This window comes from Coenobita brevimanus, chromosome 108 (genome assembly GCF_032717465.1).
Source record: "Coenobita brevimanus isolate Jiangsu-jjx chromosome 108, ASM3271746v2, whole genome shotgun sequence".
In the NCBI taxonomy this organism is placed as follows: domain Eukaryota; kingdom Metazoa; phylum Arthropoda; class Malacostraca; order Decapoda; family Coenobitidae; genus Coenobita; species Coenobita brevimanus.
This window is the reverse complement of record NC_137061.1, coordinates 9,183,142-9,206,955: the sequence shown is the minus strand read 5'-3', so window position 1 is coordinate 9,206,955 and position 23,814 is coordinate 9,183,142. Positions and strand designations below refer to the sequence as shown.

The 23,814-nt window shown below is 44.3% G+C and overlaps 4 protein-coding genes and 1 pseudogene across 4 annotated transcripts; all 5 read right to left on the bottom strand.

Moving 5' to 3' along the window:
* Window positions 1–555: 555 nt before the first annotated feature.
* Window positions 556–1,283, bottom strand: LOC145416961 (uncharacterized). The gene is made up of 2 exons (XM_080285809.1): window positions 1,143–1,283; window positions 556–993 (listed from the first exon to the last, which is right to left on the bottom strand). The coding sequence occupies exons 1-2, from the start codon at window positions 1,281–1,283 to the stop codon at window positions 556–558; spliced, it is 579 nt and encodes a 192-aa protein (XP_080141935.1).
* A 2,908-nt stretch (window positions 1,284–4,191) lies between these two features.
* On the bottom strand, window positions 4,192–4,916 carry LOC145416974 (uncharacterized). Its single transcript, XM_080285820.1, has 2 exons — window positions 4,776–4,916; window positions 4,192–4,626 (listed from the first exon to the last, which is right to left on the bottom strand). The coding sequence occupies exons 1-2, from the start codon at window positions 4,914–4,916 to the stop codon at window positions 4,192–4,194; spliced, it is 576 nt and encodes a 191-aa protein (XP_080141946.1).
* A 3,289-nt stretch (window positions 4,917–8,205) lies between these two features.
* On the bottom strand, window positions 8,206–8,930 carry LOC145416869 (uncharacterized; annotated as a pseudogene).
* A 3,998-nt stretch (window positions 8,931–12,928) lies between these two features.
* Window positions 12,929–13,653, bottom strand: LOC145416863 (uncharacterized). Its single transcript, XM_080285733.1, has 2 exons — window positions 13,513–13,653; window positions 12,929–13,363 (listed from the first exon to the last, which is right to left on the bottom strand). Exons 1-2 carry the CDS (start codon window positions 13,651–13,653, stop codon window positions 12,929–12,931), a joined length of 576 nt encoding a protein of 191 aa, XP_080141859.1.
* A 3,979-nt stretch (window positions 13,654–17,632) lies between these two features.
* Window positions 17,633–22,775, bottom strand: LOC145416960 (uncharacterized). Its single transcript, XM_080285808.1, has 3 exons — window positions 22,767–22,775; window positions 18,217–18,357; window positions 17,633–18,067 (listed from the first exon to the last, which is right to left on the bottom strand). Exons 1-3 carry the CDS (start codon window positions 22,773–22,775, stop codon window positions 17,633–17,635), a joined length of 585 nt encoding a protein of 194 aa, XP_080141934.1.
* Between the last annotated feature and the right edge of the window lie 1,039 nt (window positions 22,776–23,814).

Genomic DNA, 23,814 nt, shown 5'->3' with positions numbered 1-23,814 from the left:
CACTTGGCTTTCATAGTTTTTCGATTATTATTTACATCCTGTTTATCAGCACAGATTTCATGGGACGGTGATAACGCGAGAATACTGGATCATTTCAGGCGTGTACGGAAATAAACACAAAATTTATGAGTGTACCATAGTTTCCTACGTGCCTTTACAAGTCAGTCTTTCTAAGTCTTTCATTAAAAACAACAGCAAACGTAAATGAGGTTAAGTTTGCAGTCACTACCATGCAAGAGGTAATTACATTTTTCATAGATTTCGACAGAGTTTGGCTCATTTGCAAGATTCTAACACTGAGATCTGCCATCCTGAATTTCATAATAGCAAGAAAATAAGCACTACCCCACAAAATGATCGGTGCCAGATGTCCACTCGATCCTCAAATCACTGTATCCCGCGACTGTATAAGGGGTGTGTTATTGTAGGGATATAAAGCATTGAGTTATTATTGTACAGTACAGTATTTTATTTTATTACGAATGCAGGACACAGATGATCAGTAATGACTGTGTTCGCTTGTGTTGTGTGGTCTGGCTGGTGGTCTGGTCTCTCTCATTCGCCGTAAGTGGGCTTGGGGCAGACGGTCTTGTAGGTGTTGCGGACCTCGGTGGTAGTCAGGTACTGGGGCAGGTACTGGGTCTGGTACTGGGTGTGGTACTGCACCTGGGTAGTGGTAATGTACTGGGGGCGGTATTCAGTTGTGTACATTGTTTGGTACTGGGTGTGGGTGATGTACTGGGTCTGGTACTGAGTCTGAGTGATGTACTTGGGGATGTACTGAGTGCTTGTGATGTACTGTGTGCTATACTGAGTTTGGTATTGGGTCTTGTACTGGGTGACGTACTGATTCTGGGTCTTGTAGGCGGTGCGTGTGACGTAGTGAGGCACGTACTGGGTCTGGTACTGGGTTTGGTACTGGGTGCGGTACTGGGTGCGGTAGAGGGTGGTGGGCACGTACTGCTGCTTGTAGACCGTGGAGTACACAGGCACCTGGCGAGTACAGACAAATACAGTATAGGTAGAGTGAAAGGAGAAAGTTAGTTTATTATCCCTCCTACAGTAAGACACCACTGTTTATGCTGACCTGTTCTGACCTGACACTAGTGCATAAAATTGTAAGAAATGCGTCTGGTACTGACCTGCTGGACCTGCGTCTGGTACTGGGTGACGTAGTGGGTCTCGGGTCTGCAGGGCTGAGGGTAACTGGCCTCTGCCAACACACTCGCCACCACTGCCAACACCACCACAAGCACACCTACACCGCTAGTGCCAACAGCCATCTGACAACACAGATTTCATGTAATTTACTGTATAGGTACCAGCACACACAAACACACACCGACACCAGCACCAACACAACCCTACAGTTAGCTACACCACTACAATCATAAAATATCTGCAATACACAAGATGCTTATTCCATATTTTAAATTTCCCTCTTCGAGTATGTTATTCTGAAGTCCACTTTCATTATAATTTTCCATAACAATCTGTGTATAATCACATAGTCATAGGTATAGAACAGTCTGATTTGGCTGCCAGTGCTCACCTCTAAAGTTGTTAATTGTGTGAGTTGCGGACGTAATGTGATGGTGAGAGTGTGAGGGAGGTATTTATACACTTGGCCTACACACCTGGCCGCCTGTAGTTAGTACTGAAGGGGTTATGGGGAGAGGTACACCTTCACTCCACTTTCAGCACTGTGCAGGTGATGTTAACAATATTTGCTGTTCTGTAGTATCCAAACAGCACAATTTTTCATTCGTCATTGTTGTTATCAGGAATTGTAAGGACTGATTTGTTGCACTGTGATGGATGAATTGCTTGTTTTTGTTTTATTTTTATTTTTTTGGTAACAGTGAAGTACATGTTAATGACTCGGCAGTTTTAGTTCCACAAAATTTTATTAGTTTGGAAAGAGAGTTATTAAGGTTGTAAAGGAATCCAAACATTATACAGAATTTCTTATTTACGGAATTTATTTACGGAATGCATTAACAGGAAATATTATAAATGGGTTAATATATAGACAATTTTATATTCTTTAAGTAGCCATTCGGGTGCCTCGTACAATCACCTTGGAAATTATCTTGAACTCCTAATCCCCAAATTTGCACCGAGTGGCTGAATAAATCCCCCTTACTACCTTTTATTAAAGCGATTACACCTGCCTTAATTCAGTTTTATCTATACATACTCACACAACATGGCAGCATCAACACTTGGACTTTCACATGCACTACTGTCACTACACATCGACCATTCCCATTCATGTCTCACTATCACGAGGAAATGCACTACTGTCACTGCACATACACCATTCCCATTCATGTCTCATCACTACGGGGAAGTGCTCTACTATCACTACAGCCATTCCCATTCATGTCTCATCACCACAGGGAAATGCACTACTGTCACTACACATACACCATTCCCATTCATGTCTCATCACCACAGGGAAATGCACTACTGTCACTACACATACACCATTCCCATTCATGTCTCATCGCCACAGGGAAATGCACTACTGTCACTACATATACACCATTCCCATTCATGTCTCTTCACCACAGGGAAATGCACTACTGTCACTACATATACACTATTCCCATGCATGTCTCATCACCACAGTGAAATGCACTACTGTCACTACATACACACTATTCCCATGCATGTCTCGTCATCACGGGGAAAGGTTGGGTCTGGCTGCCACTTTCCCACCATGACGGTGATCTGTTCTTGAAGGCAGCCTCATCTGAATTATTATAGTTATCACGACACTTTAATTTCCTGCTACACCTCCCGCCAATCTACCTTTCCCCAGAGACCCGGTCCTTTAATAAAAATTTTTTCCCATGGACCAAATTCTTTCATAGTTGATCTAATTTCCACATCAATTTATTTTTCCTCAGTACCATAATATTTTCCTCACAGACCTACTTACCCAATAGACCTACTTTCTCCATGCACCCACGGACCCTTTTCATCCATGGACCTATTTCCTCTATAGATTTTTTCCCATTGTTCTTAATTTCCCCATGGACCTATTTTCCTCATGGACCTATTTCCCCCATGGACCCATTTTTCCCCATGGACCTTTTTTCCTCATGGACCTATTTTCCCATTGGACCTAATTTCCCCATGAACCTAGTTTCCCCATGGACCTATTTCCCTCATAGACCTGTTTCCCCCTATCAAAAGAACATATCAAGGACCTATATTCATCTATGGGACTATTTTACCCACTGGACCTGTTTTTACTTGGTCCCATATCCCCTAATTTTCCACATAGACCTATTCCCACCATGGACCTACGTACCCTATGGACCAATTGCCTATGACCAATTTTTACCCATCCACACACACACACACACACACACACACACACACACACACAGTTTACCAGTGTAGTCGATCTCTGCAGTCACGCGTTGGCTGCAACTCACACACACACACACACACACACACACACACACACACACACACACACATTCACCAGTGCTGTCAATCTCTTCAGTGTGACGCCTGCTTTACTCCTGAGGCTCCTTGACTCATGAAAATTAAGTATGACCAGACTCCTATTAGTGAAAGGGGTGTCAGTGTGACGGTGTAATGGGGATATTAAATCATTCACATCACACGCTATTATATTTATTTCCTTCAGTGTAAAAGACTCATATGGTCAACACATTTCGTTCGAGTTCATCAAATTTGGATTCGGATTCATAAACATCGCTACCATCGATTTCCGGGCATAGCTAAGAATTCAATCTATAGAAAGAAGAAAAAGGCATGGGAATTTGCTAAGCATTTTATTCTGTTTGGTTGGAAATACAAAAAAATATGAAATTGATAGCGTCTTCCTCAATCTTTCCAGAACTGACATTACAGCTATCGATGTGTCTGTCTCGTCGGGATAGTAAAACATTTGGTTCATGATAATATGCCATGTTTGATTTCTCACAGCACTCGATTAAACTGTACAGAGATGGCTGATGACGTTGGCTGGTTGCGTTGGTGTGGTGGTGGTTGTGTGGTGTGGTGGTGGTGTTCGTGTGGTGGTGGTTGTGTTGGTGTGGTGGTGGTTGATGTGTTGGTGTGGTGGTGGTTGCGTTGGTGTGGTGGCGGTTGTGTTGGTGTAGTGGTGGTGGTTATGTTGTGTTGTCTGGCTGGTGGTCTGGTCTCTCATTAGCCGTAAGTGGGCTTGGGGCAGACGGTTTTGTAGGTGTTGCGGACCTTGGTGATAGTCAGGTACTGGGGCAGGTACTGGGTCTGGTACTGGGTGTGGTACTGCACCTGGGTAGTGGTAATGTACTGGGGGCGGTATTCAGTTGTGTACGTTGTTTGGTACTGGGTGTGGGTGACGAACTGGGTCTGGTACTGAGTCTGGGTGATGTACTTGGGGATGTACTGAGTGCTTGTAATGTACTGGGTGCTATACTGAGTTTGGTACTGGGTCTTGTACTGGGTGATGTACTGAGTCTGGGTCTTGTAGGCGGTGCGTGTGACGTAGTGAGGCACGTACTGGGTCTGGTACTGGGTTTGGTACTGGGTGCGGTACTGGGTGCGGTAGAGGGTGGTGGGCACATACTGCTGCTTGTAGACCGTGGAGTACACAGGCACCTGGCGAGTACAGACAAATACAGTACAGGTAGAATGAAAGGAGGAAGTTAGTTTATTATTCCTCCTACAGTACGACACCACTGTTTATGCTTACCTGTTCTGACCTGACACTAGTGCATAAAATTGTAAGAAATGCGTCTGGTACTGACCTGCTTGACCTGCGTCTGGTACTGGGTGACGTAGTGGGTCTCGGGTCTGCAGGGCTGAGGGTAACTGGCCTCTGCCAACACACTCGCCACCACTGCCAATACCACCACAACCACACCTACACCGCTAGTGGCAACAGCCATCTGACAACACAGATTTCATTTAATTTACTGTATAGGTACAAGCACACACAAACACACACCGACACCAGCACCAACACCACCCCACAGTTAGCTACACCACTACAATCATAAAATATCTGCAATACACAAGATGCTTATTCCATATTTTAAATTTTCTTCTTCGAGTGTGTTATTCTGAAGTCCACTTTCATTATCATTTTCCATAACAATCTGTGTATAATCACCACATAGTCATAGGTATAGAACAGTCTGATTTGGCTGCCAGTGCTCACCTCTGAAGTTGTTAATTGTGTGAGTTTCGGACGTAATGTGATGGTGAGAGTGTGAGGGAGGTATTTATACACCTGGCCTACACACCTGGCCGCCTGTAGGTTAGTACTGAAGGTGTTATGGGGAGAGGCACACCTTCACTCCACTTTCAGCACTGTCCAGGTGATGTAAACAATATTTGCTGTTCTGCAGGATCCAAACAGCACAATTTTTCATTCGTCATTGTTGTTATCATGAATTGTAAGGACTGATTTGTTGTACTGTGATGGATGAATTGCTTTTTTTTTTTTTTTAATTTGGTAACAGTGAAGTAGATGTTAATGACTCGGCGGTTTTAGTTCTACAAAATTTGATTAGTTTCGAATGAGAGTTATTAAGGTTGTAAAGAAATCCAAACATTATACAGCATTTCTTATTTACGGAATTTATTTACGGAATGCATTAACAGGAAATATTATAAATGGGTTAATATATAGACAATTTTATATTGTTTAAGTAGCCATTCGGGTGCCTCGTACAATCACCTTGAAAATTAATCCTGAACTCCCAATCCCCAAATTTGCACCGAATGGCTGAATAAATCCCCTTTATTACCTTTTATTAAAGCGATTACACCTGCCTTAATTCAGTTTTATCTATACACACTCATACAACATGGCAGCATCAACACTTGGACTTTCACATGCACTACTGTCACTACACATACACCATTTCCATTCATGTCTCATCACCACGGGGAAGTGCACTGCTATCACTACACATACACTATTCCCTCTCATGTCTCACTATCACGAGGAAATGCACTACTGTCACTACACATACACCATTCCCATTCATGTCTCACTATCACGAGGAAATGCACTACTGTCACTACACATACACCATTCCCATTCATGTCTCATCACTACGGGGAAATGCACTACTATCACTACATATACACTATTCCCATGCATGTCTCATCACTACCGGGAAATGCACTACTATCACTACATATACACTATTCCCATGCATGTCTCATCACCACAGGGAAATGCACTACTGTCCCTACATATACACTATTCCCATGCATGTCTCGTCATCACGGGGAAAGGTTGGGTCTGGCTGCCACTTTCCCACCATGACGGTCATCTGTTCTTGAAGGCAGCCTCATCTGAATTATTATAGTTATCAACCAAACTTTAATTTCCTGCTACACCTCCCGCCAATCTACGTTTCCCCAGAGACCCGTTTCTTCAATAAATAATTTTCCCATGGACCAAATTCTTTCCTAGTTGATCTAATTTCCACATCAATTTATTTTCCCTCTTTACCATAATATTTTCCTCACAGACCTACTTACCCAATAGACCTACTTTCTCCATACACCCACGGACCCTTTTCACCCATGGACCTATTTCCTCTGTGGATTTGTTCCCGTTGGACTTATTTTCCCTATGGACCTATTTCCCCCATTGACCTATTTTTCCCCATGGACCTATTTTCCAAATGGACCTATTTTCCCCGTGGACTTATTTTCCTCATATACCTTTTTTCCTCATGGACCTGTTTTCCCCATCGACCTATTTTCCATATCGACTTATTTTCCCCATCGACCTATTTTCCCATTGGACCTATTTTCCTCATGGACCTATTTTCCCATTGGACCTAATTTCCCCATGAACCTATTTTCCCCATGGACCTATATCCCTCATAGACCTGTTTCCCCCTATCAAAAGACCAAAACAAGGACCTATATTCATCTATGGACCTATTTTACCCACTGGACCTGTTTCTACTTGGACCCATATCCTCTAATTTTCCACATGGACCTATTCCCACCATGGACCTACGTACCCCATGGACCAATTGCCTATGACTAATTTTCCCCCATCCACACACACACACACACTGATAGATAGATAGTTTATTGACCACAGCAATTACAGAGTTTGTTTTACAAAAATCATATAGTATACAAAATCATTTGAACAAAGTATAAATTAAGTAATTTTCTTACAAACACACACACACACACACACACACACACACACACACACACACACACACACACACACACACACAATTTACCAGTGTAGTCGATCTCTGTAGTCACGCGATGGCTACAACTCACACACTCACACACACACACACACACACACACACACACACACACACACACACACACACACACACACACACACACACACACACACACAATTTACCAGTGTAGTCGATCTCTGCAGTCACGCGATGGCTACAACTCACACACACACACACACACACACACACACACACACACACACACACACACACACACATTCACCAGTGCTGTCAATCTCTTCAGTGTGACGCCTGCTTTACTCCTGAGGCTCCTTGACTCATGAAAATTAAGTATGACCAGACTCCTATTAGTGAAAGGGGTGTCAGTGTGACGGTGTAATGGGGATATTAAATCATTCACATCACACGCTATTATATTTATTTCCTTCAGTGTAAAAGACTCATATGGTCAACACATTTCGTTCGAGTTCATCAAATTTGGATTCGGATTCATAAACATCGCTACCATCGATTTCAGGCCACAGAAAAGGATTCAATCTATAGAAAGAAGAAAAATCCATGGGAAATTACTGAGCATTTTATTCTGTTTGGTTCGTAATACAAAAAAATATGAAATTGATAGCGTCTTCCTCAATTTTTCCAGAACTGACAATACAGCTATCCATGTGTCTGTCTCGTCGGGATAGTAAAACATATGGTTCATGATAATATGCCATGTTTGATTTCCCACAGCACTCGATTAAACTGTACAGAGATGGCTGATGTTATTGGCTGGTTGCGTTGGTGTGGTGGTGGTTGTGTGGTGTGTTGGTGGTTGCGTGGGTGTGGTGGTGGTTGTGTTGGTGTGGTGGTGGTTGTGTTGGTGTGGTGGTGGTTGATGTGTTGGTGTGTTGGTGGTTGCGTTGGTGTGTTGATGGTTGTGTTGGTGTGGTGGTGGTGGTTGTGTTGTGTGGTCTGCCTTGTAGTCTGGTGTCTCTCATTAGCCGTAAGTGGGCTTGGGGCAGACGGTCTTGTAGGTGTTGCGGACCTTGGTGATAGTCAGGTACTGGGGCAAGTACTGGGTCTGGTACTGGGTGTGGTACTGCACCTGGGTAGTGGTAATGTACTGGGGACGGTATTCAGTTGTGTACATTGTTTGGTACTGGGTGTGGGTGATGTACTGGGTCTGGTACTGAGTCTGGGTGATGTATTTGGGAATGTACTGAGTGCTGGTAATGTAGTGGGTGCTATACTGAGTTTGGTATTGGGTCTTGTACTGGGTGACGTACTGAGTCTGGGTCTTGTAGGCGGTGCGTGTGACGTAGTGAGGCACGTACTGGGTCTGGTACTGGGTTTGGTACTGGGTGCGGTACTGGGTGCGGTAGAGGGTGGTGGGCACGTACTGCTGCTTGCAGACCGTGGAGTACACCGGCACCTGGCGAGTACAGACAAATACAGTACAGGTAGAATGAAAGGAGGAAGTTAGTTTATTATCCCTCCTACAGTAAGACACCACTGTTTATGCTGACCTGTCCTGACATGACACTAGTGCATAAAATTGTAAGAAATGCGTCTGGTACAGACCTGCTTGACCTGCGTCTGGTACTAGGTGACGTAGTGGGTCTCGGGTCTGCAGGGCTGAGAGTAACTGGCCTCTGCCAACACACACGCCACCATTGCCAACACCACCACAACCACACCTACACCGCTAGTGCCAACAGCCATCTGACAACATAGATTTCATTTAATGTATTGCACTATTACCAGCCCACCTACACCCATACCAGCACCAACACTACCCCACACTTAGCTACACCACTACAATCATCAAATATCTGCATTACTCAAGATGCTAATTCCTTATTTTAAATTTCCTTCTTGGAATATGTTATTTTGAAAACCACTTTCATTATCATTTTCCAGAATAGTCTGAGGGTAATCACCTCATAGTTATAGGTATAGAACAGTCTGATTTGGCTGCCAGTGCTCGCCTCTGAAGTTGTTAATTGTGTGAGTTTCGGACGTAATGTGATGGTGAGAGTGAGTGGGAGGTATTTATACACCTGGCCTACACACCTGGCCGCCTGCAGGTTAGTACTGAAGGGGTTACGGGGAGAGGCACACCTTTACTCCACTTTCAGCACTGTCCAGGTGATGTTAACAATATTTGCTGTTCTGCAGTATCCAAACAGCACAATTTTTGATTCGTCATTCTTGTTATCAGGAATTGTAAGGACTGATTTGTTGTACTGTGATGGATGAATTGTTTTTTTTTTTTTTTTTTTTTTTTTTTTAGTAACAGTGAAGTAGATGTTAATGACTCGGCAGTTTTAGTTCCACAAAATTTGATTAGTTTGGAATGAGAGTTATTAAAGTTGTAAAGGAATCCAAACATTATACAGCATTTCTTATTTACGGAATTTTTTTACGGAATGCATTAACAGGAAATATTATAAATGGGTTAATATATAGACAAATTTATACTCTTTAAGTAGCCATTCGGGTGCCTCGTACAATCACCTTGAAAATAAATCTCGAACTCCCAATCCCCAAATTTGCACCGAGTGGCTGAATAAATCCCCCTTATTACCTTTTATTAAAACGATTACACCTGCCTTAATTCAGTTTTATCTATAAATACTCATGCAACATGGCAGCATCAACACTTGGACTTTCACATGCACTACTGTCACTACACATACACCATTTCCATTCATGTCTCATCACAACGGGGAAGTGCACTGCTATCACTACACATACACCATTCCTTTTCATGTCTCACTATCACGAGGAAATGCACTACTGTCACTACACATACACCCTTCCCATTCATGTCTCACTATCACGAGGAAATGAACTACTGTCACTACACATACACCTTTCCCATTCATTTCTCATCACCACAGGGAAATGCACTACTGACACTACACATACACTTTTCCCATTCATGTCTCATCACCACAGGGAAATGCACTACTGACACTACACATACACCATTCCCATTCATGTCTCATCACCACAGGGAAATGCACTACTGTCACTACACATACACCATTCCCATTCATGTCTCATCACTACGGGGAAATGCACTACTATCACTACATATACACTATTCCCATACATGTTTCATCACCACAGGGAAATGCACTACTGTCACTACATATACACTATTCCCATGCATGTCTCGTCATCACGGGGAAAGGTTGGGTCTGGCTGCCACTTTCCCACCATGACGGTGATCTGCTCTTGAAGGCAGCCTCATCTGAATTATTATAGTTATCACCAAACTTTAATTTCCTGCTACACCTCTCGCCAATCCACCTTTCCCCAGAGACCCGTTCCTTTAATAAAAATTTTTTCCCATGGACCAAATTCTTTCCTAGCTGATCTAATTTCCACATCAATTTATTTTCTCTCAGTACCATAATATTTTCCTCACAGACCTACTTACCCAATAGACCTACTTTCTCCATACACCCACGGACCCTTTTCACCCATGGAGCTATTTCCTCCATGGATTTTTTCCCATTGGACTTAATTTCCCCATGGACCTATTTTCCTCATGGACCTATTTCCCCCATAGACCTATTTTTCCCATAAACCTAATTAACCCCATGGACCTATTTTCCTCATGGACCTATTTCCTCCATGGACCTATTTTCCTCATGGACCTATTTTCCAATTGGACCTAATTTCCCTATGAACCTATTTTCCCCATGGACCTATTTTCCTCATGGACCTATTTTCCTCATCTATCTCTTTCCCCCATGGACCTATTTTCCCCATGGACCTATTTCCCCCATGGACCTATTTTCCTCATCTACCTCTTTCCCCCCATGGACCTATTTTCCCCATGGACCTATTTTCCCCATGGACCTATTTTCCCCATGGACCTATTTTCCCATTGGACCTATTTTCCCCATGAACCTATTTTCCCCATGGGCCTATTTCCCTCAGACCTGTTTCCCCCTATCAAAAGACCAAAACAAGGACCTATATTCATCTATGGACCTATTTTACCCACTGGACCTGTTTTTACTTGGACCCATATCCCCTAATTTTCCACATGGACCTATTCCCACCATGGACCTACGTACTCCATAGACCAATTGCCTATGACCAATTTTCCCCCATCCACACACACACACACACACACACACACACACACACACACACAATTTACCAGTGTAGTCGATCTCTGCAGTCACGCTATGGCTGCAACTCAGTCGCACACACACACACACACACACACACACACACACACACACACACACATTCACCAGTGCTGTCAATCTCTTCAGTGTGACGCCTGCTTTACTCCTGAGGCTCCTAGACTCATGAAAATTAAGTATGACAAGACTCCTATTAGTGAAAGGGGTGTCAGTGTGACGGTGTAATGGGGATATTAAATCATTCACATCACACGCTATTATATTTATTTCCTTCAGTGTAAAAGACTCATATGGTCAACACATTTCGTTCGAGTTCATCAAATTTGGATTCGGATTCATAAACATCGCTACCATCGATTTCCGGGCATAGCTAAGGATTCAATCTATAGAAAGAAGAAAAATGCATGGGAATTTACTGAGCATTTTATTCTGTTTGGTTCGTAATACAAAAAAATATGAAATTGATAGCGTCTTGGGTCTGGTTAGTACTTGGATGGGTGACCGCCTGGGAACACCAGATGCTGTTGGCATCCCTATGTGTCAAGTGGGGTTGGTGGAGGATTAGTGCCCCTCCCTGTAAAACAATTAACTCTAAGCCCTTGGCCACCCCGTTTGGAATACATGGCGTCTGGCAATGAATGAATGAATGAATAATAGCGTCTTCCTCAATCTTTCCAAAACTGACATTACAGCTATCCATGTGTCTGTCTCGTCGGGATAGTAAAACATTTGGTTCATGATAATATGCCATGTTTTATGTCTCACAGCACTCGATTAAACTGTACAGAGATGGCTGATGGTGTTGGCTGGTTGCGTTGGTGTGGTGGTGGTTGTGTGGTGTGGTGGTGGTTGCGTGGGTGTGGTGGTGGTTGTGTTTGTGAGGTGATGGTTGTGTTGGTATGGTGGTGGTTGTGTGGTGTGGTGGTGGTTGATGTGTTGGTGTGGTGGTGGTTGTGTGGTGTGGTGGTGGTTGTGTTGGTGTGGTGGTGGTTGTGTGGTGTGGTGGTGGTTGTGTTGGTGTGGTGGTGGTTGTGTGGTGTGGTGGTGGTTGATGTGTTGGTGTGGTGGTGGTTGTGTGGTGTGGTGGTGGTTGTGTGGTGTGGTGGTGGTTGTGTGGTGTGGTGGTGGTTGCATTGGTGTGGTGGTGGTTGTGTGGTGTGGTGGTGGTTGCGTGGGTGTGGTGGTGGTTGTGTTGGTGAGGTGGTGGTTGTGTTGGTGTGGTGGTGGTTGTGTTGGTGAGGTGGTGGTTGTGTGGTGAGGTGGTGGTTGTGTTGGTGTGGTGGTGGTTGATGTGTTGGTTTGGTGGTGGTTGTGTGGTGTGGTGGTGATTGCGTTGGTGTGGTGGTGGTTGTGTGGTGTGGTGGTGTTGCGTGGGTGTGGTGGTGGTTGTGTTGGTGAGGTGGTGGTTGTGTTGGTGTGGTGGTGGTTGTGTTGGTGTGGTGGTGGTTGATGTGTTGGTGTGGTGGTGGTTGTGTTGGTGTGGTGGTGGTTGTGTTGGTGTGGTGGTGGTGATTGTGTTGTGTGGTCTGGCTGGTGGTCTGGTCTCTCTCATTAGCCGTAAGTGGGCTTGGGGCAGACGGTCTTGTAGGTGTTGCGGACCTCGGTGGTAGTCAGGTACTGGGGCAGGTACTGGGTCTGGTACTGGGTGTGGTACTGCACCTGGGTAGTGGTAATGTACTGGGGGCGGTATTCAGTTGTATACATTGTTTGGTACTGGGTGTGGGTGATGTACTGGGTCTGGTACTGAGTCTGGGTGATGTACTTGGGGATGTACTGAGTGCTTGTAATGAACTGGGTGCTATACTGAGTTTGGTACTGGGTCTTGTACTGGGTGACGTACTGAGTCTGGGTCTTGTAGGCGGTGCGTGTGACGTAGTGAGGCACGTACTGGGTCTGGTACTGGGTTTGGTACTGGGTGCGGTACTGGGTGCGGTAGAGGGTGGTGGGCACGTACTGCTGCTTGTAGACCGTGGAGTACACAGGCACCTGGCGAGTACAGACAAATAAAGTATAGGTTGAATGAAAGGAGAAAGTTAGTTTATTATCCCTAATACAGTAAGACACCACTGTTTATGCTGACCTGTTCTGACCTGACACTAGTGCATAAAATTGTAAGAAATGCGTCTGGTACTGACCTGCTGGACCTGCGTCTGGTACTGGGTGACGTAGTGGGTCTCGGGTCGGCAGGGCTGAGGGTAACTGGCCTCTGCCAACACACTCGCCACCACTGCCAACACCACCACAACCACACCTACACCGCTAGTGCCAACAGCCATCTGACAACACAGATTTCATGTAATTTACTGTATAGGTACCAGCACACACAAACACACACCGACACCAGCACCAACACAACCCTACAGTTAGCTACACCACTACAATCATAAAATATCTGCAATACACAAGATGCTTATTCCATATTTTAAATTTCCCTCCTCGAGTATGTTATTCTGAAGTCCACTTTCATTATAATTTTCCATAACAATCTGTGTATAATCACATAGTCATAGGTATAGAACAGTCTGATTTGGCTGCCAGTGCTCACCTCTGAAGTTGTTAATTGTGTGAGTTGCGGACGTAATGTGATGGTGAGAGTGTGAGGGAGGTATTTATACACTTGGCCTACACACCTGGCCGCCTGTAGGTTAGTACTGAAGGGGTTATGGGGAGAGGTACACCTTCACTCCACTTTCAGCACTGTGCAGGTGATGTTAACAATATTTGCTGTTCTACAGTATCCAAACAGCACAATTTTTCATTCGTCATTGTTGTTATCAGGAATTGTAAGGACTGATTTATTGTACTGTGATGGATGAAATGCTTGTTTTTTTTTTTTTTTTTTTTTGGTAACAGTGAAGTAGATGTTAATAACTCGGCAGTTTTAGTTCCACAAAATTTGATTAGTTTGGAATGAGAGTTATTAAGGTTGTAAAGGAATGCAAACATTATACAGCATTTCTTATTTACGGAATTTATTTACGGAATGCATTAACAGGAAATATTATAAATGGGTTAATATATAGACAATTTTATATTCTTTAAGTAGCCATTCGGGTGCCTGGTACAATCACCTTGGAAATTATCTTGAACTCCCAATCCCCAAATTTGCACCGAGTGGCTGAATAAATCCCCTTTATTACCTTTTATTAAAGCGATTACACCTGCCTTAATTCAGTTTTATCTATACACACTCATACAACATGGCAGCATCAACACTTGGACTTTCACATGCACTACTGTCACTACACATACACCATTCCCATTCATGTCTCACTATCACGAGGAAATGCACTACTGTCACTACACATACACCATTCCCATTCATGTCTCATCACTACGGGGAAGTGCTCTACTATCACTACAGCCATTCCCATTCATGTCTCATCACCACAGGGAAATGCACTACTGTCACTACACATACACCATTCCCATTCATGTCTCATCACCACAGGGAAATGGACTACTGTCACTACACGTACACCATTCCCATTCATGTCTCATCACCACAGGGAAATGCACTACTGTCACTACATAAAGACCATTCCCATTCATGTCTCATCACCACAGGGAAATGCACTACTGTCACTACATATACACCATTCCCATTCATGTCTCATCACCACAGGGAAATGCACTACTGTCACTACATATACACTATTCCCATGCATGTCTCATCACCACAGGGAAATGCACTACTGTCACTACATACACACTATTCCCATGCATGTCACGTCATCACGGGGAAAGGTTGGGTCTGGCTGCCACTTTCCCACCATGACGATGATCTGTTCTTGAAGGCAGCCTCATCTGAATTATTATAGTTATCACTACACTTTAATTTCCTGCTACACCTCTCGCCAATCTACCTTTCCCCAGAGACCCGTTCCTTCAATAAAAATTTTTTCCCATGGACCAAATTCTTTCCTAGTTGATCTAATTTCCACATGAATTTATTTTCCCTCAGTACCATAATATTTTCCTCACAGACCTACTTACCCAATAGACCTACTTTCTCCATACACTCACGGACCCTTTTCATCCATGGACCTATTTCCTCTATAGATTTTTTCTCATTGGACTTATTTTCCCCATGGACCTATTTTCCTCATGGACCTATTTCCCCCATGGATTTATTTCCCCCATGGATTTATTTCCCCCATGGACCTATTTTCCCCATGGACCTATTTTCCCCATAGACCTATTTTCCTCATATACCTATTTTCCCATTGGACCTAATTTCCCTATGAACCTATTTTCCCATGGACCTTTTTCCCTCATAGACCTGTTTCCCCCTGTCAAAAGACCAAATCAAGGACCCATATTCATCTATGGACCTATTTTACCCACTGGACCTGTTTCTACTTGGACCCATATCCCCTAATTTTCCACATGGACCTATTCCCACCATGGACCTACGTACCCCATAGACCAATTGCCTATGACCAATTTTCTCCCATCCATCCACACACACACACACACACACACACACACACACACACACACACACACACACACGCTGGTGCAGTGGTAACGCTCTCGCTTGCCATCTGGTAGACGGGAGTTCGCGCCTCGCTCAGGTTGCGAAAAGTTTCACTGACGAAGTGGGTGGTTACTGTCCCCCTTGAGCAAGGGGACGGGTGTGTGAGTGTGTGAAGGTCACAGCCTTGCCCTTAGATCGGACTATATGAGCTCTCAGCTCCCTTCCGGGAGGGTAAAAGTTGACGATCACGACCATCAAGTGATCCTGACCGACTCGGTGAATTACACACACACACACACAATTTACCAGTGTAGTCGATCTCTGCAGTCACGCCATGGCTGCAGCTCACTCACACACACACACACACACACACACACACACACACATTCACCAGTGCTGTCAATCTCTTCAGTGTGACGCCTGCTTTACTCCTGAGGCTCCTAGACTCATGAAAATTAAGTATGACAAGACTCCTATTAGTGAAAGGGGTGTCAGTGTGACGGTGTAATGGGGATATTAAATAATTCACATCACACGCTATTATATTTATTTCCTTCAGTGTAAAAGACTCATATGGTCAACACATTTCGTTCGAGTTCATCAAATTTGGATTCGGATTCATAAACATCGCTACCATCGATTTCCGGGCATAGCTAAGAATTCAATCTATAGAAAGAAGAAAAAGGCATGAGAATTTACTGAGCATTTTATTCTGTTTGGTTCGTAATACAAAAAAATATGAAACTGATAGCGTCTTGGGTCTGGTTAGTACTTGGATGGGTGACCGCCTGGGAACACCAGATGCTGTTGGCATCCCTACGTGTCAAGTGGGGTTGCTGGAGGATTAGTGCCCCTTCCTGTAAAACAATTAACTCTAAGCCCTTGGCCACCCCGTTTGGGATACATGGCGTCTGGCAATGAATGAATGAATGAATAATAGCGTCTTCCTGAATCTTTCCAGAACTGACATTACAGCTATCCATGTTTCTGTCTCGTCGGGATAGTAAAACATTTGGTTTATGATAATATGCCATGTTTGATTTCCCACAGCACTCGATTAAACTGTACAGAGATGGCTGATGATGTTGGCTGGTTGCGTTGGTGTGGTGGTGGTTGTGTGGTGTGGTGGTGGTTGCGTGGGTGTGGTGGTGGTTGTGTTGGTGAGGTGATGGTTGTGTTGGTGTGGTGGTGGTTGTGTGGTGTGGTGGTGGTTGATGTGTTGGTGTGGTGGTGGTTGTGTGGTGTGGTGGTGGTTGTGTTGGTGTGGTGGTGGTTGTGTTGGTGTGGTGGTGGTTGTGTGGTGTGGTGGTGGTTGATGTGTTGGTGTGGTGGTGGTTGTGTGGTGTGGTGGTGGTTGTGTGGTGTGGTGGTGGTTGCGTATGTGTGGTGGTGGTTGTGTTGGTGAGGTGGTGGTTGTGTTGGTGTGGTGGTGGTTGTATTGGTGTGGTGGTGGTTGATGTCTTGGTGTGGTGGTGGTTGTGTGGTGTGGTGGTGGTTGCATTGGTGTGGTGGTGGTTGTGTGGTGTGGTGGTGGTTGCGTGGGTGTGGTGGTGGTTGTGTTGGTGTGGTGGTGGTTGTGTTGGTGTGGTGGTGGTTGTGTTGGTGTGGTGGTGGTTGTGTTGGTTTGGTGGTGGTTGTGTTGGTGTGGTGGTGGTTGTGTTGGTGTGGTGGTGGTTGTGTGGTGTGGTGGTGGTTGTGTTGGTGTGGTGGTGGTTGTGTTGGTGTGGTGGTGGTGATTGTGTTGTGTGGTCTGGCTGGTGGTGTGGTCTCTCTCATTAGCCGTAAGTGGGCTTGGGGCAGACGGTCTTGTAGGTGTTGCGGACCTGGGTGGTAGTCAGGTACTGGGGCAGGTACTGGGTCTGGTACTGGGTGTGGTACTGCACCTGGGTAGTGGTAATGTACTGGGGGCGGTATTCAGTTGTGTACATTGTTTGGTACTGGGTGTGGGTGATGTACTGGGTCTGGTACTGAGTCTGGGTGATGTACTTGGGGATGTACTGAGTGCTTGTAATGTACTGGGTGCTATACTGAGTTTGGTATTGGGTCTTGTACTGGGTGACGTACTGAGTCTGGGTCTTGTAGGCGGTGCTTGTGACGTTGTGAGGCACGTACTGGGTCTGGTACTGGGTTTGGTACTGGGTGCGGTACTGGGTGCGGTAGAGGGTGGTGGGCACGTACTGCTGCTTGTAGACCGTGGAGTACACAGGCACCTGGCGAGTACAGACAAATACAGTATAGGTAGAGTGAAAGGAGGAAGTTAGTTTATTATCCCTCCTACAGTAAGACACCACTGTTTATGCTGACCTGTTCTGACCTGACACTAGTGCATAAAATTGTAAGAAATGCGTCTGGTACTGACCTGCTGGACCTGCGTCTGGTACTGGGTGACGTAGTGGGTCTCGGGTCGGCAGGGCTGAGGGTAACTGGCCTCTGCCAACACACTCGCCACCACTGCCAACACCACCACAACCACACCTACACCGCTAGTGCCAACAGCCAGCTGACAACACAGATTTAATTTAATTTACTGTATAGGTACCAGCACACACAAACACACACCTACACCAGCACCAACACCACCCCACAGTTAGCTACACCACTGCAATCATAAAATATCTGCAATACACAAGATGCTTATTCCATATTTTAAATTTCCTTCTTGGAGTATGTTATTCTGAGGTCCACTTTCATTATCATTTTCCACAACAATCTGTGTATAATCACCACATAGTCATAGGTATAGAACAGTCTGATTTGGCTGCCAGTGCTCACCTCTGAAGTTGTTGTGTGAGTTGCGGACGTAATGTGATGGTGAGAGTGTGAGGGAGGTATTTATACACCTGTCCTACACACCTGGCCGCCTGCAGGTTAGTACTGAAGGGGTAATGGGGAGAGGCACACCTTCACTCCATTTTCAGCACTGTGCAGGTGATGTTAACAAAATTTGCTGTTCTGCAGGATCCAAACAGCACAATTTTTCATTCGTCATTGTTGTTATCAGGAATTGTGAGGACTGATTTATTGTACTGTGATGGATGAATGGCTTGTTTTTTTTTTTTGTTTTTTTTTAATTTGGTAACAGTGAAGTAGATGTTAATGACTCGGCAGTTTTAGTTCCACAAAATTTGATTAGTTTGGAAAGAGAGTTATTAAGGTTGTAAAGGAATCCAAACATTATACAGCATTTCTTATTTACGAATTTATTTACGGAATGCATTAACAGGAAATATTATAAATGGGTTAATATATAGACAAATTTATATTCTTTAAGTAGCCATTCGGGTGCCTCGTACAATCTCCTTGAAAATTAATCTCGAACTCCAAATCCCCAAATTTGCACCGAGTGGCTGAATAAATCCCCTTTATTACCTTTTATTAAAACGATTACACCTGCCTTAATTCAGTTTTACCTATACACACTCATACAACATGGCAGCATCAACACTTGGACTTTCACATGCACTACTGTCACTACACATACACCATTCCCATTCATGTCTCATCACCACGGGGAAGTGCACTGCTATCACTACACATACACTATTCCCTTTCATGTCTCACTATCACGAGGAAATGCACTACTGTCACTACACATACACCATTCCCATTCATGTCTCACCATCACGAGGAAATGCACTACTGTCACTACACATACACCATTCCCATTCATGTCTCATCACCACGGGGAAGTGCACTGCTATCACTACACATACACTATTCCCTTTCATGTCTCACTATCACGAGGAAATGCACTACTGTCACTACAAATACACCATTCCCATTCATGTCTCATCACCACAGGGAAATGCACTACTAACACTACACATACACCATTCCCATTCATGTCTCATCACCACAGGGAAATGCACTACTGCCCTCAGGCAGTACTTCTGTGATTTTCCCTGGAATGACTATTGCTTCCAATGCCGGGAGCCATCTGAGTGTGCCTTGCGCATTCCGGAGGTTATTCTCTCGGGCATGGAAGCATACATTCCTTTCTCATATCCTTTGACTAACGCAAGAAAGCCTTTGTTTAATCACGCTTGTTCTAATGCTGTCCGCAACAAGGAGAGAGCCTACTAAAGGTACCGGAGCCAACCCACCCCTGAATCACATCATCTTTACGTTTCTGCCCGGAATCGTGCTAAGTCTGTTCGCTCTACTAAAAATAATTTCATCCATACTAAATGCTCTCAACTCTCCAAATCGAATTCTTCCCGCTCCTTCTGGCACCTTGCCAAAAATCTTTCTAACAACTTTAACTCATCATCCTTCCCTCCTCTTTTCTACTCTGATGGTTCTGTAGCTATTTCTTCTACGGATAAAGCAGATCTCTTCGCACAGACTTTCTCCTCCAATTCCACCTTAGACGATTCCGGTGCTGTTCCTCCATCACTTCCCCCCTCTGACTTCCTCATGGCTGACATTAAAATTTCTTCAGTTGATGTATTTTCTTCCATCACTGGCCTCAGTAGTAACAAGGCATATGGGCCTGATGGAGTCCCTCCTGTTGTCCTCAAGAACTGTGCTTCTGTACTTACACCCTGCCTAGGCAAACTCTTTCGCCTTTGTCTGTCAACTGTACCTTTCCTTCTTGCTGGAAGTTTGCTCTCATTCAGCCAGTTCCAAAGAAGGGTGACCACTCCCAACCCTCCAACTATCGTCCAATTGCTTTAACGTCCTGTATTTCAAAAGTTTTCGAGTCAATTCTCAATAGAAAAAATTTAAGGCATCTTTCCTAGCACAACCTTCTTTCCGATCGTCAGTATGGGTTCCGTCATGGACGCTCCACTGACGATATTCTCACCTACCTTTCAGACTCCTGGTCATCCTCCTTTCGGGACTTTGGCGAAAGCTTTCCCATTGCACTTGACATCTCAAAGGCTTTCGATCGAGTCTGGCATAAATCTTTAATTTCCAAACTGACCTACGGTTTCTATCCTTCTATCTGTGACTTCATCGCTAGCTTCCTTTCTGGTAGTTCTATAGCCGCTGTTGTAGACGGCCATCGTTCTTCTCGTAGATCTATTAACAGTGGTGTTCCTCAGGGCTCTGTCCTGTCACCAACTCTCTTCCTTTTATTCATCAATGATCTTCTAAGCTGTACTATCACGATCCGAAGTTTCTTTACCCCCCTGAGTGGAGGAAGGTCGAAGCCAAGGTTGAAGAAATGACGGGCCACCGAACACAGGCCAGTTCATGATGGAGGGGTTCACTAACCTGAAGCTTAGGATAATAAGAATCACCCGGATGAAACACACGAGCCTATTTATGAATCACGGTATCATGAACCATTATTAGTCTTGTATAATGGCAGTGTCCGATCATCTGGTCTTGCTACAACCTTGGCTTCGACCTTCTTCCACTCAGGGGGGTAAAGAAACTTTGGATCGTGATAGTACATCTAACCCTATCCACTCATACGCTGATGACTCCACCCTTCACCTTTCCATTCGGTTCCCGCAACGCCCATCTCAACAGTTGCGTCAACAAACAAGGGATGAGGCTGTGGCACACCTAATGTCTGACTTGGCTCGTATCTCTGACTGGGGTAAAAATAATATGGTTGTTTTCAATGCATCTAAGACTCAGTTCTTACACCTATCAACCCGACAAAATCTTCCACAGGTGTACCCAATAATGTTTAATAATTTTCAGCTTAATCCTGCATCATCCTTGAACATGCTTGGGGTTTCATTTACTCGGGACTTATCTTGGAAAGATCATATTACATCTCTTGTAAAATCTTCTTCCAAGAGATTGGGTGTCCTGAGCCGACTCCGCTCTTTCTTTACCCCTGCACAATTGTTGACTCTATACAGGGGTTTTATCCGCCCCTGTGTGGAGTACAACTCTTATGTGTGGGGAGGCTCCCCACATACAGCTCTTCTCAATAGGGTGGAGTCAAAGGCTTTTCGTCTCATTAACTCTCCTCCTCTTACTGACTCCCTTCAACCTCTGTCTCTTCGCCGCACTGTTGCATCTTTATCTCTTTTCTATCGCTACTTTAATGGTCACTGCTCCTCTGAACTGCCTGCTTGCATTCCTCCATCTCTACGACGGGCGCGTAGCACCCGTCTGGCAGCAAACTCTCATCCCTTTTCTGTCCAACTCTCTAATGCAAGAGTTAACCGTTACTCCCAGTCTTTCATTTATGCAACAGGTCAGCTCTGGAACTGTCTCCCTCTGTCTGTATTTCCTGTTGCCTATGATCTCCAGTCTTTCAAACGCAGTGTGGCCAGGCATCTCAAAATGATCGGATCTTGAATTTGGCTCTCTATTGTATTTTGTTTTCTCTTGGAGGGAACTGTTACTGCGGGCTCATGGCCTTTGGTTCCTTCTTCCTCACATGAAAAAAAAAAAAAAAAAAAAAACATACACCATTCCCATTCATGTCTCACTATCACGAGGAAATGCACTACTGTCACAACACATACACCATTCCCATTCATGTCTCATCACCACAGGGAAATGCACTACTCTCACTACACATACACCATTCCCATTCATGTCTCATCACTACGGGGAAATGCACTACTGTCACTACATATACCCTATTCCCATGCATGTCTCATCACCACAGGGAAATGCACTGCTGTCACTACATATACACTATTCACATGCATGTCTCATCACCACGGGGAAAGGTTGGGTCTAACTGCCACTTTCCCACCATGACGGTGATCTGTTCTTGAAGGCAGCCTCATCTGAATTATTATAGTTATCACCACACTTTAATTTCCTGCTACACCTACCGCCAATCTACCTTTCCTGAGAGACCCGTTCCTTCAATAAACAATTTTTCCCATGGACCAAATTCTTTCCTAGTTGATCTAATTTCCACATCAATTTATTTTCCCTCAGTACCATAATATTTTCCTCACAGACCTACTTACCCAATAGACCTACTTTCTCCATGCACCCAGGGACCCTTTTCACCCATGGACCTATTTCCTCTATGGATTTGTTCCCATTGGACCTATTTTCCTCATGGACCTATTTTCCCCATGGACCTATTTCCCCCATTGACCATTTTTCCCCATGGACCTATTTTCCCCCATGAACCTATTTTTCCCCATGGACCTATTTTCCTCATGGACCTATTTTCCCATTGGACCTAATTTCCCCATGAACCTATTTTCCCAATGGACCTATTTCCCTCAGACCTGTTTCCCCCTATCAAAAGACCAAATCAAGGACCTATATTCATCTATGGACCTATTTTACCCACTGGACCTGTTTCTACTTGGACCCATATCCAATAATTTTCCACATGGACCTATTCCCACCATGGACCTACGTACCCCATGGACCTATTGCCTATGACCAATTTTACCTATCCACACACACACACACACACACACACACACACACACACAATTTACCAGTGTAGTCGATCTCTGCAGTCACGCGATGGCTGCAACACACACACACACACACACACACACACATTCACCAGTGCTGTCAATCTCTTCAGTGTGACGCCTGCTTTACTCCTGAGGCTCCTTGACTCATGAAAATTAAGTATGACCAGACTCCTATTAGTGAAAGGGGTGTCAGTGTGACGGTGTAATGGGGATATTAAATCATTCACATCACACGCTATTATATTTATTTCCTTCAGTGTAAAAGACTCATATGGTCAACACATTTCGTTCGAGTTCATCAAATTTGGATTCGGATTCATAAACATCGCTACCATCGATTTCCGGGCATAGCTAAGAATTCAATCTATAGAAAGAAGAAAAAGGCATGGGAATTTGCTAAGCATTTTATTCTGTTTGGTTGGAAATACAAAAAAATATGAAATTGATAGCGTCTTCCTCAATCTTTCCAGAACTGACATTACAGCTATCGATGTGTCTGTCTCGTCGGGATAGTAAAACATTTGGTTCATGATAATATGCCATGTTTGATTTCTCACAGCACTCGATTAAACTGTACAGAGATGGCTGAT